General features: G+C 35.9%; 1 protein-coding gene across 7 annotated transcripts; it reads right to left on the bottom strand.

Annotated features, from left to right (window-relative positions):
• Positions 1–224: 224 nt before the first annotated feature.
• LOC122314494 (extended synaptotagmin-1-like) lies at positions 225–12,217 on the bottom strand. Of its 7 annotated transcripts, none has more exons than XR_006243719.1 (10): positions 11,178–12,196; positions 9,564–9,805; positions 7,937–7,955; positions 6,337–6,542; positions 5,955–6,064; positions 5,758–5,856; positions 4,891–5,332; positions 4,667–4,782; positions 2,079–2,208; positions 225–744 (listed from the first exon to the last, which is right to left on the bottom strand). XR_006243719.1 is itself a non-coding variant. In XM_043130120.1 (9 exons), exons 1-8 carry the CDS (start codon positions 12,200–12,202, stop codon positions 4,694–4,696), a joined length of 1,323 nt encoding a protein of 440 aa, XP_042986054.1. In that variant the 5' UTR covers positions 12,203–12,217; the 3' UTR covers positions 225–744; positions 4,667–4,693. The 7 variants fall into 7 exon arrangements, 3 of the variants coding, with proteins under 3 accessions (XP_042986054.1, XP_042986052.1, XP_042986053.1); XR_006243720.1 differs by having other exon boundaries at positions 2,084–2,208; XR_006243718.1 differs by having other exon boundaries at positions 2,131–2,208.
• Positions 12,218–12,524: the final 307 nt, after the last annotated feature.

The raw sequence follows: 12,524 nt of genomic DNA, 5'->3' as shown, positions 1-12,524 counted from the left end.
TGAAACTATAGGACAAAACATGGCTCAGGGAGAAGGAGAGGTGGCAAAATCCTTGATCACATATTTACGTTTTAATTTATGATTTTGGTAGCACTAGTTTGATAATTTTTGTGAAATGCTTCCGCAGACTCTTTCAATTTTATAAAGGACATTTTATTTTTATGAAATGAAATCTTTTGTACTTAATGCTTCATTAAGACAAAAAACAAAAAAACAAAAAAAAATTGTTCAAGGCAAGTAACATTTCAGTCTCTTTGTTTTCTTAACCCCAAGGGGACGGTGATTACAATTATTATTATTATCAAGATGACTTTCGAAATTCTGAATAAAAAATCTATACAAGGAACCATGACCCATGATAAATGTTTTGGTCAAGATAAACAGATAATGTTTCTCATCTGAAAACCACTTCCTAGGGCCTAACTTTCATCCTACAACATTCTAATGCTAGATGTGATTACTAATTTTTCGCTCCTTTAGGATCAGCATTACTTACCTCCACATCCAAAACAAGAAAAGTTGAAAATCAGTCACCATGGCTCCGAAAAACGGCTGTTCTCCTTTAGACTTTAGAGAGTTTGATGTACACTCGATATGGATCGAGCAAAGTGGCCAAAACTTTCATGCTGCCAATAGAACATTTCTCTGCCACTAACTGTGAATTTACAGATGTAACCGAAGGCAACTGAGTGCAAAGCGTTTGCTGATTCCATTGCCAGTGTGGAAAGATTATTCGTTCACAATCTGCAATCAGATGGGGAAATTCATTTAGCAATCAATCCATTTTAGCTAAAACATGTTAAACTGAATATATAAGGAATAGATTTATAGATAATAAAATATAAAAGTAAATTGGCCCTTTTCAACAGGAACATCACTTTACTTGAACCAGTTTCTTTTTCTTCTTGTTTTACTAATTAATTAATCTTAAAAAAGGACCGATCAATAGCGTGGCCACGATATTTTTATTATATCAGAAATTTATATTAGAAATGATGCTTTAATGATGCCCAAACCAACCATAGATTTAGTGACTAATAATTCTTGCTACTTGCCAATGGTATTAATCCTTATCCCAAACAACTCAACCAGAAGAACCCAAGTCTATGAAACAATCACAATAGCTAGGGATGCCAACGGGTGGGTTTGGCACAGGGTAACCATTCCATCTAGTCGTCTAAAAACATTCTCACCCAGTCTCTACTTGTTCACGCATCAGGTTTTAGCAAGAGGGCCCATTGTGGCTCCATTTATGTAACAGAAAACCTAGACTTGTCCGGTACTACCCTGCGTCTTCTACTTCCTCGCAATAATTTCAACTTCTCCGCCACACCCAGAACAAGATCATATTCAGAAAGCCCATGTCCAAAAAACCATAGAAAACAAAATTCCATAGTAAATCAAGAATTCATATCAACACAACTATTTTTTGCGTTGGCTCAATAACCATTAATCCAAAAAAAAAAAAAAAACTTTGGAACCATAAGTAGTGATGCAATTCAGAAATCCCTGCTAACATGGATCCAACATCTAAAATATAAACTTCCAAAGATAGACATGTTACAGATGAATTTTTTATTAGAAATTAAGTTGAGAAAAGGAAAAAAGCAAAAGAAACTAATCACAAATGGGCCACAATATTTATATCAACTGGTAAAAAGGTCAACTTTCACAGCTGCAGACATCAAGAGAAATACCACTAGTAAAATACGAAATAAAAGATGGAGAGAAGCTCTCAACCTCCAAACAGTAATACACCCTATTACATTGGAAACTAAGATTTAAGAGAATGATCAGAGTAAAAGCCTATACCTAGCAATAGGATAAACTTAGCTAACACACCCATAACCTCACTCTCAGACAAGGTGAATAGATTTTCTCTTATGATCTATTTCTCTAACCACATGATATGAAGTGAACAGCATGCACACACCAAAAATTTATATGCATGTATATATGTATGTGTATATGCGTGTATACACGCAAGCATTTGCAGGCACACACACTCAAACACATACTTAAGGTTGACCAGAACAAACCATAAGAAGGAGAGAAATTAGAAAATAACAGCGCAAGACCTCACAAAAATTTGCTATAAAGGCATGAAGCCAATAACAAGAGGCTACTGACATCATGGTAATCTGGTCTGAGGTGTAGCAACTCGCCACTTCGCTATAAATCTCCGCCTTGACTTTAATTTCATCAAGCCTGGTAGCACAAAATCATCACAAAAAAATCCCCCCCAAAACAAAACATAAATACATCATACCGAACTTTGGTATGAAATAAGATATGGAATATCAACTTACTCAACTGAAATTAATACACAACCCACCATATCTTCATAACAACATATCTGGGGTAGTTTACCTGTCTCAGTTTACCATTAGGATTACCATACTCATGCTCCTTAGTGCATTGTTTTAATAACAGCCAGTGCATCTTTCTACACAAGCTGTCTTACAGCGCCTATTTGCACCTTTCTAACAGCATCCCAGACTCATCAAACGTAACATCCCTACTAATGCTAGATTTAAGAGCTTTAGGAACAAGACATCGTAACCTATATTCTTTCAACCTAGATGTATGACCAAGAAATATACACTTTCTTTTAGTAATAGGTTCAAATTTATTGTCATTTAGATGAGCATATGCTGGAATACCAAATATTTTCATATGAAAGGTGTTGGATTTACAAAAAGAATTACAAAACGAAAGCTTAAAATTGACATAGCTTGCTATAATATGTAAAACATACATTTCAATAATAAGAGATTTACAATCTGGTGTACCACATCAAACCATGTTAATTTGTAAAGTAATTTTTTGTACTTACTTTTTTGAAACAAATATTTCTCTTTTCATATAAAATAAACAGCCTGGTTACATGACCAAACTTCTAAGAGAGTCAAATTCTATCTCCACAGATGATGGAAACCTATTCACAAACAAGCCAGATTGACTACTCTTGCCCAAAACTCCAAGAGTCATGTGCTTCGCAAAATTGCATAACTTATTCAACTTACTTCACAGAACTGCAGACCATTATCCTACCGAGGCACTAGATCTTCTTTTCTGTTTACTTCACAACCAAGCCTTCCATTGCTTAAAGAAAAATCATCCCTAAAGGTCAACAAATACTGATCACAACACTTGGAAGAAACACAAGAATGACCTCGTGAATCAGAATGATCAATGTGAACAGAGAACTGTTGAACTTAAGTAAAAAAAAATTTCTCAATCACTCAATATACACAGAACTGCAACTTTCCGATTTTTACTGTATAATAAGCCCCTCTTGCTTAATTCCAGCATCCCTCTTCTACTCATATGCCCCAGACGCATATGCCAAAGTCTGGTTTCTCTGAACCTTAATCTGTAGGAAACACAACAGCAGCTATTGTGAAAGTCATTGCATTGTACGTGGCAAACAAAGGTCCTCACGCTTTTTACCCTTCAACACAACCATGACATCAAAGCAGCAGCAACAAGGGCCATGCTCGCTCTTGATTATAGAGGTGCCCACTCATCCTCTCAACAACCCCCCTACTATCTGAATCCTTCTCATCCTTATGCCATCTATCTACTCACCATCAACATTGTACCTTTCCACACAGAGACAGAGAGGCTATAAAGAAAGGGTGGCATGAATTTATGATTTTGTTCAAGTATAAGATCCTATCTATAAATTTATGATGGTTTATATAAAACCAAGGTGAAGGAAAAAAGGGTCAACTAAAACTTGTCCCTGCCGCAAACCCGCCTTGGGTTTTAACACCAAACCCCATCCCTTCATAGGCTGGGAAACCTGCCCATTCGGTGCAGACCTGAACTAGTCCCCAACCTCCTCAACCAGACAGACATAACTGCCATTCCTAACAATAACCATCCATGGAAAGATAAGGTTCAACTTATCACACCTCACTTAGGACAAACTTCAAAACTCAAACTTGCAGTTTACAAAGCGCAACAAAGTGGAATCACATAAATAATACAGCGTAGATACACAAACCCTGAACATGGAAAACACTTACTTGAAAGTCCAAACTGTACATGTGTGGTAAGGCAGAATTATGAAAGATATGGAGAGAGGTCTCTAGAATCTATGTACTAGATAGATTTAAAGCATAGCCTTCTTATGAAATCACATCATCTACTTTCTCAGTTTATTACACCATTAAATGAAAATTATTCCATAAAGCCACATTATCTGTCCAGTTGATTATCTTTAAATGAGAAACAAATAATATGCACAATTAAGTTAAACTTATTGAATGAACAACAATACCTCTAATTAAATCAATAATTTTTATTTAGAACTAAAACTATTAAATGGGAAATCATATATTTAATCAAGTTACTAGTTTTTATAAAAAATTAGTTCAAAACGCATTTCTTCTCAAATGAGAAATAAACCTAAGAAAGAGTAGAGAGACATGGCCAACTTCATTATCTGATGATATTGCAGAAAAAAAGGGTTCCTAGATATGGGTTCCTCGACTTTTTTTCTTGATTTTTGTGGCATATGATATGAATGAACCTAAAATAAAAAATCTTTTAAAAACTATACTGTATATATTGTTTTTAATTAAATATCTTATATTTGTTATTCCCACAAATTGTACGGGTTTGAGACTAGTTTCTTATTAAAAAGTAGGACTGAAACCTGCTTCTTTGCTAGCTCTGTTGCATATCAAGGATTGAAGAAACCTGGGCCACCAGTCCTGATAGCAAGTAACACTGATACACATGTAATAGCAGCAAGCCAAAACAATGCTGATCCTGCAATGGACAAGTTTTTGATGATCAACAGGGTATGATGCATGAATCAATCATAAATTTTGAACTGTAAATATTAACTGCCTAAGAGAGTTCATATTAACACAAAACCTCTATAACCTTTGGGGACACCAGTGCAATTAAAGGGGATGGATTCAGCATTAAGACCACATGATCTAGGTAACATCGACCCTATAGTTGAGAGATCATCTAAAAGTTTGGGATTTCCAGTTTCAGATGCCACTATCCCTTGAAATTCTTCACTCATAATCAATGTGGCTAGAACATCCATAAATGATTCTTTATCCGTTCCACTTTGACCCTTCTTGTCAGTATGATTTGACAGATCGGAATCAAACAACCCGTCATCAGAAATGCCCACATAAGTGGAATGTGCCTCATTTCTGTTATCATCTTCATCCTCTACATAAGCTTTATATGTTAGTCGAAGTAGTATCTCTCCAGAGGACCCCTTTCTAAATGGTCCCCAACCTCCATGCAGGACGACAATCCTGTCTGTCGGCACAGTGTCATGAAGAGAACCCAGATTGACCTGGAAATAAAATTCTATTCAGAAGCCGCAGAGATAGGAAGGTAAAGTGGATGCAGTCAATTTTGTGCATAAACTTGTTACTGTAGGTCCATAGCTATTAATTACATTCATATCATCAAATGAAATGTCAATTTGAATGGAACCTTTCAATTTTTGCTTGATAACTAAGTTGCTCTTAAAGAAGTTCCAAATAGTATTTTATTAGCATACTGCTTATATATATTTATATGTCAGAACCATATATAAATACCTTTCAGATCAAACATGAGACCACACACACAAGCACATGAATATATTTTATGGAAAGTAGAGCTAAATGGAAAAAAATGAATTTCTACCCAATGGCTACCTCATGATTGCAAACATACCAATTAAATAAGTTAGTCAACCAAGCCAAAACTTGCCAGAGGAAAAAAGTAATTTACCTCCCCCTCTCCAATGGTCAACTCTGCAAATCCTAGAGAATCCTTAACTTGGATGTACAGTTTTTGTTTTCTAGGGTTCACAACGAGCATATGAAAATCCTGTCACATACCACATATAAACAATTACTCGTAGTTCTAAACTTCAGTTTGAACAGAATTCAATGATGTAATGAGCACTTTCTTGCAAGAAGCATCACCTGATTCCATATTGGTTCACCCGGAGGACCAATGACTGTGGTTTGACTATTCTTTTTACTGCAGATGGTTTGATCTCCCAGGCTTAAAATAACATATGGATCTGTTTTGCCTGACAAAAAAATAGAGATGATAGAACATATAAAGGCATCAAAGGTGGACATATACATGGATCAAAGGATCACATTCTTAGGCAATGTCATAATAAATGTTGAAGAAAATGAAAGGGCGAGCATAACATCAGTCAGATATGACTCTAAACAAGATACAAATTTGAAGGATGTACACTGAGTATATGATAATTTAAGCATATTAGGTTTCATCAATTCATAAAGCAACAATAATCATTTTTGGAAAAAGTACACATGGAGATATAATTGTTACCATAAAAAGCATACGACAGATTCCGAGCATCTACAAGAGTCACCGACAGTTCTCCAATAAAATTGTTGTTTCCTTCTTGCATTTTCCCATATTTATAGTCATTAGTAGCAGGACCAATTGATCTTCCTTTTTGGAAATCTAAATCAATCTTCTTTGGACGTACGAATAGTCGAGGCAAATCCTTGGTGAGAAGTTTTGTCAAAAACCTAGAATAATTGAGTCAAGAATTTAAGTTAAAGTGTGGACAACATTGATAACAGGCATACAAACACAAAAGATATAAATGACATACGAGTAGGATATAGAAGATAACAAAACATTTTACTGAGGAGATTATGACTCTATCTAAGTACATGATTTAGCCAAAGTGTAAATCATACACATCTAAGAGAATAAAACTCTTGAGAGAGAGAGAGACATTTTATGTGATTCAGTGATGTGTTAAAACCCCACCATCAAGTATAAGATATGGCCAAGTTTACAAATGTGATCAGCTGAATCGAAATTAGTAAGACGACATTGGATACAAATTTGACCTCAATCTTCTAATGAGATAAAGGTCCATGTTTACAGAAACATAAGATGAAAGACAGGTGGTAAACTTAGCATAGTTATGCAGTTGACAGCCACAGTACCTCTGCAGACAGGTGGTATTTTTTGCCTACTGTTTATCAGATGGATTCTACCACTTACATGTCACGTACACAAATGTAAATCTATGTAGATGAAATTATGACTTCTTAGCCAAATCATTAAATAAAAATATCCAAAATTGAAAAATAAATAAATAAACAATCATAACTATCATAGTCAATGAAGAATTGAAGAAATAAGCTTATGTCTCGTGCCAGCTTGAAGTCCCCTGGAAATTGTTTCAATTAGTTTTTTCAAACACGAGAATACTATAATCAAATATTATTCTAAAACATCCATGAGAACAATATCTCAAATAAGACTTAAGTGAAGCTTTCATAAAGACTCTCTCTCTCTCTCTCTCTCTCTCTCTCTCTCTCTCTCTGTGGGAGATTAAATAAACAATATGGGAAGCATATTTTACCTTTCTAAAAAGAGAAGGGAAAAAGTACACATTTCATCCTATAACTAACATTTTTCATATAATGTACACCCTAAAATACTAAAACAAACATATTGAACCCTCCAAATATCAAAAAGTTGCTGTGAGCATCCTCTACTAAACTCTGGACATTAAGATGATGCCACATACCATATTTTCATCTATTTTTTCCATCTTAACATCCAAAAATATTTGCAGAGGATGATATTCAACAAGTTGCAATGTGCAAGCTCCACTAAAACCCAACTGTTAAGATTGTGCCACAATTCATATTTTCACCTATTTTACATCCATCTTAATAGCTACATTTGACAAGTGAGCTAATTGACGGTTGGCGATAGTTGGAGGGGTTAATGAGTTAGTTTTGTTAATTTAGGTCACACATTGCCAAACACGTATTAGTTAGACGTTGAAAAGTGTATTTTCATAAAATAAAACTAAGTTAAAAAAGCAAACAAAAAGATAATTACTTTGATAGCATTTAATAGAATTATATTATGACCAAGAGGAAAAAAGTCCACTTACATTGAGAGAACAGGAATAGCTGATTTTCCCAAGCATGGACAAAGGTAGAAAAATGGAGTAAACATGCGTCAGTATCTTTGATATCTAGAATACTCAGCAAAAGAAACTTGAACATCAAGAAGGATAGCTTTTAGATAGATATATAAAACTTTGTAAGACTAGGCATGATAGAGGCTTTCTTAAATTATGCCAATAGTTGACAAATACCGAGAATATTTATAATCATTCCTCAACCAGTTTGTCTCCAAGGTAAAGAGAACTTGGCAAATGTATGTTGGACATTTTCTGAGATAGGAAAAAAGACACATTGTTAACTTCAAGGCTAAAGAAAAGGATTGAATTGACCAAATCAATTTAGTTCAGCAGAAACCAAATTAATTTCAGTGCACTAATTGATTCAGATACAAAACCGGTTAGATTAGTTGATGATCCCAATTGATCCAGTGGATTCAAAACCTTTTTTTCTTTTTTGAATTGTATCTCAGAGGTCACATTTTTGTAAGAAATATGAGAGCTGAACATTTATTAACATTTTTTTAAGCTTGTGTTTGTTAGGAATAGTAGAAACATTGAAGGATAGGAATATGGAATTCTTTACTTCATTTAGTTGAAGAGAAAAATAGGAAAAAAATGAGTATTTTTTGTTAACATTGCGACTATGCACAAAATACTACCATACATGACCATAAAACTTAAATTTGTCATTCCATATTCTTATCGAAGCTTAGCAATGAATATTTTAAACTCATTTATACATGAGTTTGGATGTTTGAAATGCATTATATCTATTATATTTTCGTTAATGCTAAAATACCGAATTCAAATTTGTCAGGAATTGTCAATTCAATTGGTCCTTGCGTGATGCAGAATCTGACTTCCTGAGCCTTGAATAACTTTACTAGATTTTATGTTTCCTTCAATTATGTCAGAGTCTGATGGTATATAAGACAAATATTAATTCTATATTTTTAAGATGACCAGGTTTCTCGGATTTCAAATATTATCTCTGTTTGTAAGCTATCTTTCTTGCACAATATGGTAAAATAATAATGAAAATACTGAGAAAAAAAAATATTAATACAAGATGGCATGCAACAACAAAAAAGCTTCAGTAGTGACCAAAAAACTTCATCCTTTGGACTATCTATTGTTGAATGAAATAAAATAAAGTTTGAGAAACATTTGGTAAAGTTCATTTTGTGGCAAGGATGAAAAACACGGTCAATATAACATCCAAAGGCACTGTTGTAGAAGAGGGTGGAAAAGATATTGCGAAAGCACCTACTGAGAAACTAGACTCAGATGGTAAAATAATAATGAAAATCCTGAGGGAAAAAAAAAAAAAAATTAATACAAGATGGCATGTTACAACAAAAAAGCTTCAGTAGTGACCAAAAAACTTCATCCTTTAATTCAAAAACCAAGAGCTTAAATATTACAAATATCCTTTGTTCCCACAAGAATCTCTTGTTCATTATTTCCTTTCATTACCCTAATCACTATGATTTATTTGGTTAGAAACCCAAATTAGAAAATTTACCGAGAGAAAATTTATAAATGTAACTACTTTAGTAAGATAACAGTTACATAAATAAAATCTATGGTAGCCATGAAGAAGCAGACTTACCCATCAAATTGAATAAGCGGAATGCAGACAATTCAAATTTGATCCTTGGGAGTGAAACAAAAGCCCATGAAACAGCTCCCACCCAAGGCTCTGTTGGTATCAATCGTAGTCTTACCCAAAGTTCCCCATCAATGTCAAAATCTTGAACACCAACTGGCACGGTAATGCGGATAATACCAAATTTTAGTGAGAGCATTAACAGCATTCGTGCATCGCCAGCATATCGAAGGCCTATTTGGTACCTAGATGACATCAAAGGATTTATAAATCAGTCAAATGCATTATTGATTTGTATACAAGGATATTAATTTCAGAAATGATGGAATTTAGCAAATCACATTCAATATTTGCCATATCTCATGCCAGCAGACAGTTGAGGTCCATCAAACAAATTTATTGTCCTCTCAAATCTATGAATGCCTATTTGGTTAGTTAAAGCCTGAAGATCAAATTGATTTATTAACTAATCCCACCAAACGAAGGGACAACAAGCAAAGCTACTATTTTCTTCACCCGTTGCTCAAGGGAGACGAGACTTTATTCTTGCCTTTACTAACTTTGAGGACAAGGCCAAGCACTAGTTTGACTTGGGGGTGCTGATTTAGTGGTGGTGGGCTGAAAAGTTGCTTTGTTACCTATTCCATTAGGAAATACAGATTTTTTGGTATGTCGCATTCATGCATTTACGATTCATGTGATAGTATTGACACTCTTGAAAGGTACTCGTTCGATGATATGCTCTACTAAACTCAAAGTTGTTTCATTAATTCGAATTGAAAGGTAAGTTTTGTCAGTAATTAAATAGAAAGGGGGAGCTGTTGGGGCCTCTTTCCAAGAATCTTTGCAATGAACCATCTTTGTGAAAGTGACAAAGAATGCTACACTCAGAAATTCTTCTTTATTGGTTGGTAATCAAACAATGCAACACTCAGAAATTCAACTGTTATGATCTTGAGGGTTAAAAGCTTAACCAAATTAGTATCCAACAGTCATAGGGCTTTTGGATCAATAGTTGGGTCTTTAACAATTGTTATCAGAGCAGAGACCACGTCACGAGTTCAAGTCATGAAGGGGGTGACCTATAAGCTAGATGAAAATGCCTTGATACAATGTATGAGTATGGTGTTTAGTCATTGAATACTAATAGATGAGTGAAGCTACCAAAAGGGAAAGGGCTACCACCGGGTCAGTCTTGATATAGTGGGCTGCCGTGGACATCGGATTCAGAAATGTGATGGAATGTTATGATCCTGAGGATTAAATCTTAACCAAGTCAGTATCCAACAGTCCTAAGACTTTTTGATCAATGGCCTTTAACACAGACAATCGTATTATGAGCAGGATAAAAAATTAACTACATCTTCATGTGCGCGCGACTAGCAATCAATAACCACAACAGCAGATCTCTCTGCCTCAATCCTCTCAAACTATCAAAGAAATTAAAAGGGATAACATATAGAGACACTAAAAAAACACCGGCAAGCTTTCTTGGACTCCATCCGGAGCAAACAAAAACAGGCGCACTGCTAAATCAGAACAAATTAACACGGAGATATGAACAGAAGTAATAAGAAGAATTTCCATTCAACCACATAATTCAAAAGGGTAGCTTACTGCAAATCATCAACGAGACGCGAAGTCCGGCGCTCAACGTTCCTCACCGACAACGGTTCATCTCCCAACGAAAACTGCCTAATCTCAACCCTGTCAACATAATCAGGCTTCTTCAAGTCATCAATAACTGGCTGAAGCAACCCAATGATCCAATTCTCGATACCACCTCTATAAACCTTCCATAACTTCCCCAAAACCATGTTCACCCACTCTACCGACTCTTTCCTCTGTAAATCCTTCTCCAAAAGCAAGGAAAAGCTCGTCGGCACTTGTGGCCAGGCTCTGGAGCCGGTGCCACCACGCCTACTCTTCGCACCATTCGCTTGGTTTACATTCCTCGAAGTCCAGAGCTTATCGAAAGCAACACCGACAAAGAAAAAGACAACGAATAGTCCGACTATATTTCGACTAACCGGTGGCGAGGGGATCGGACGCATGACTTCCATTTGGGTTCTAAGTTTATCTAAGATTAGGTCGTTCTGGAATTCGGTATAATTGGACATCAACTGAATTGGCGATTTTTTGGGCAATTCCTCGTCGTACAATTCATGTGAAAACCGATTCAGTACGAAGATCTTGGCGCTCCGTCTCGCGGCATGGGCTAATTCCACGTTAAGACCACGGTTGGGAGCCTCCAAGGGAATGGAACAAGAGAAAATGCTCCATTTTCCACAGAGATTTCTTCTCTTTCGTTTGGAGAAAGGAATGGTGATGGGATTAAATCGCCTTAGTCTACTACAGGGGCAAAGAAGCAGCTGCTGTAGCTGCAAGCGATCCAAGCTCGCGGAAGGGGATTGTGAAAGCATTTGGTAATGGAAGTAGAAAGGTAAACATGAAGTCCGAGGCAGACTTTGAGCCGCAACAACAAATCATTCGGCTTTTGAGCGAGTGCGAGGAATAGACCAATACCTGATAGGAGTCCCCCCCGGTTGGCGGTAGGACTTAGAGGCCTTCTTCGCCCTCCACCAAGCACCTGACCAGACCAGACAATGCAGAATAAAGAGGAGAAAAAGTAGCGGTAGCATAGTTTCAATTCAAACGAGGAACACGCGGACAAATAGTACTGTTTCTTTTTTCCTTTTTCCACCTTAGAAAACTCGTGTTTCCGAGCCAACACGGTTTAGGCAGTTTGCTGACTCATCCGCCACTTTCACGTGGCCTTTGTGGTTTGGATTTTACGCCGCGTTTGGCGAATAGATTTTGAGGATTAATGCAACGTGTTTTAATAACTCTCTTTCAAGTTTCAAGGACATTGGTGTAGGCAACTAATGCGTCGTTTTTATCATTAGTGGCGACGGTTTTTGCGAATCACAACATGTCTTGTCCACGGATATTTGCATCGATCGG

This window comes from Carya illinoinensis, chromosome 6 (genome assembly GCF_018687715.1).
Source record: "Carya illinoinensis cultivar Pawnee chromosome 6, C.illinoinensisPawnee_v1, whole genome shotgun sequence".
Taxonomy (NCBI): domain Eukaryota; kingdom Viridiplantae; phylum Streptophyta; class Magnoliopsida; order Fagales; family Juglandaceae; genus Carya; species Carya illinoinensis.
This window is presented reverse-complemented; position numbering and strand designations above follow the sequence as displayed.

Bases quoted from the DNA above. Each gene is read 5' to 3' on its own strand.
- LOC122314494 (XM_043130118.1), bottom strand. From the start codon at position 11,983: ATGCTTTCACAATCCCCTTCCGCGAGCTTGGATCGCTTGCAGCTACAG. The intron at 6,065-6,336 runs GTAACAATTATA...TTTTTTTGTCAG, and splicing joins TCTGTCGTATGCTTTTTATG to GCAAAACAGATCCATATGTT. The intron at 4,783-4,890 runs GTTTTGTGTTAA...TGTCCATTGCAG, and splicing joins TGTCCCCAAAGGTTATAGAG to GATCAGCATTGTTTTGGCTT.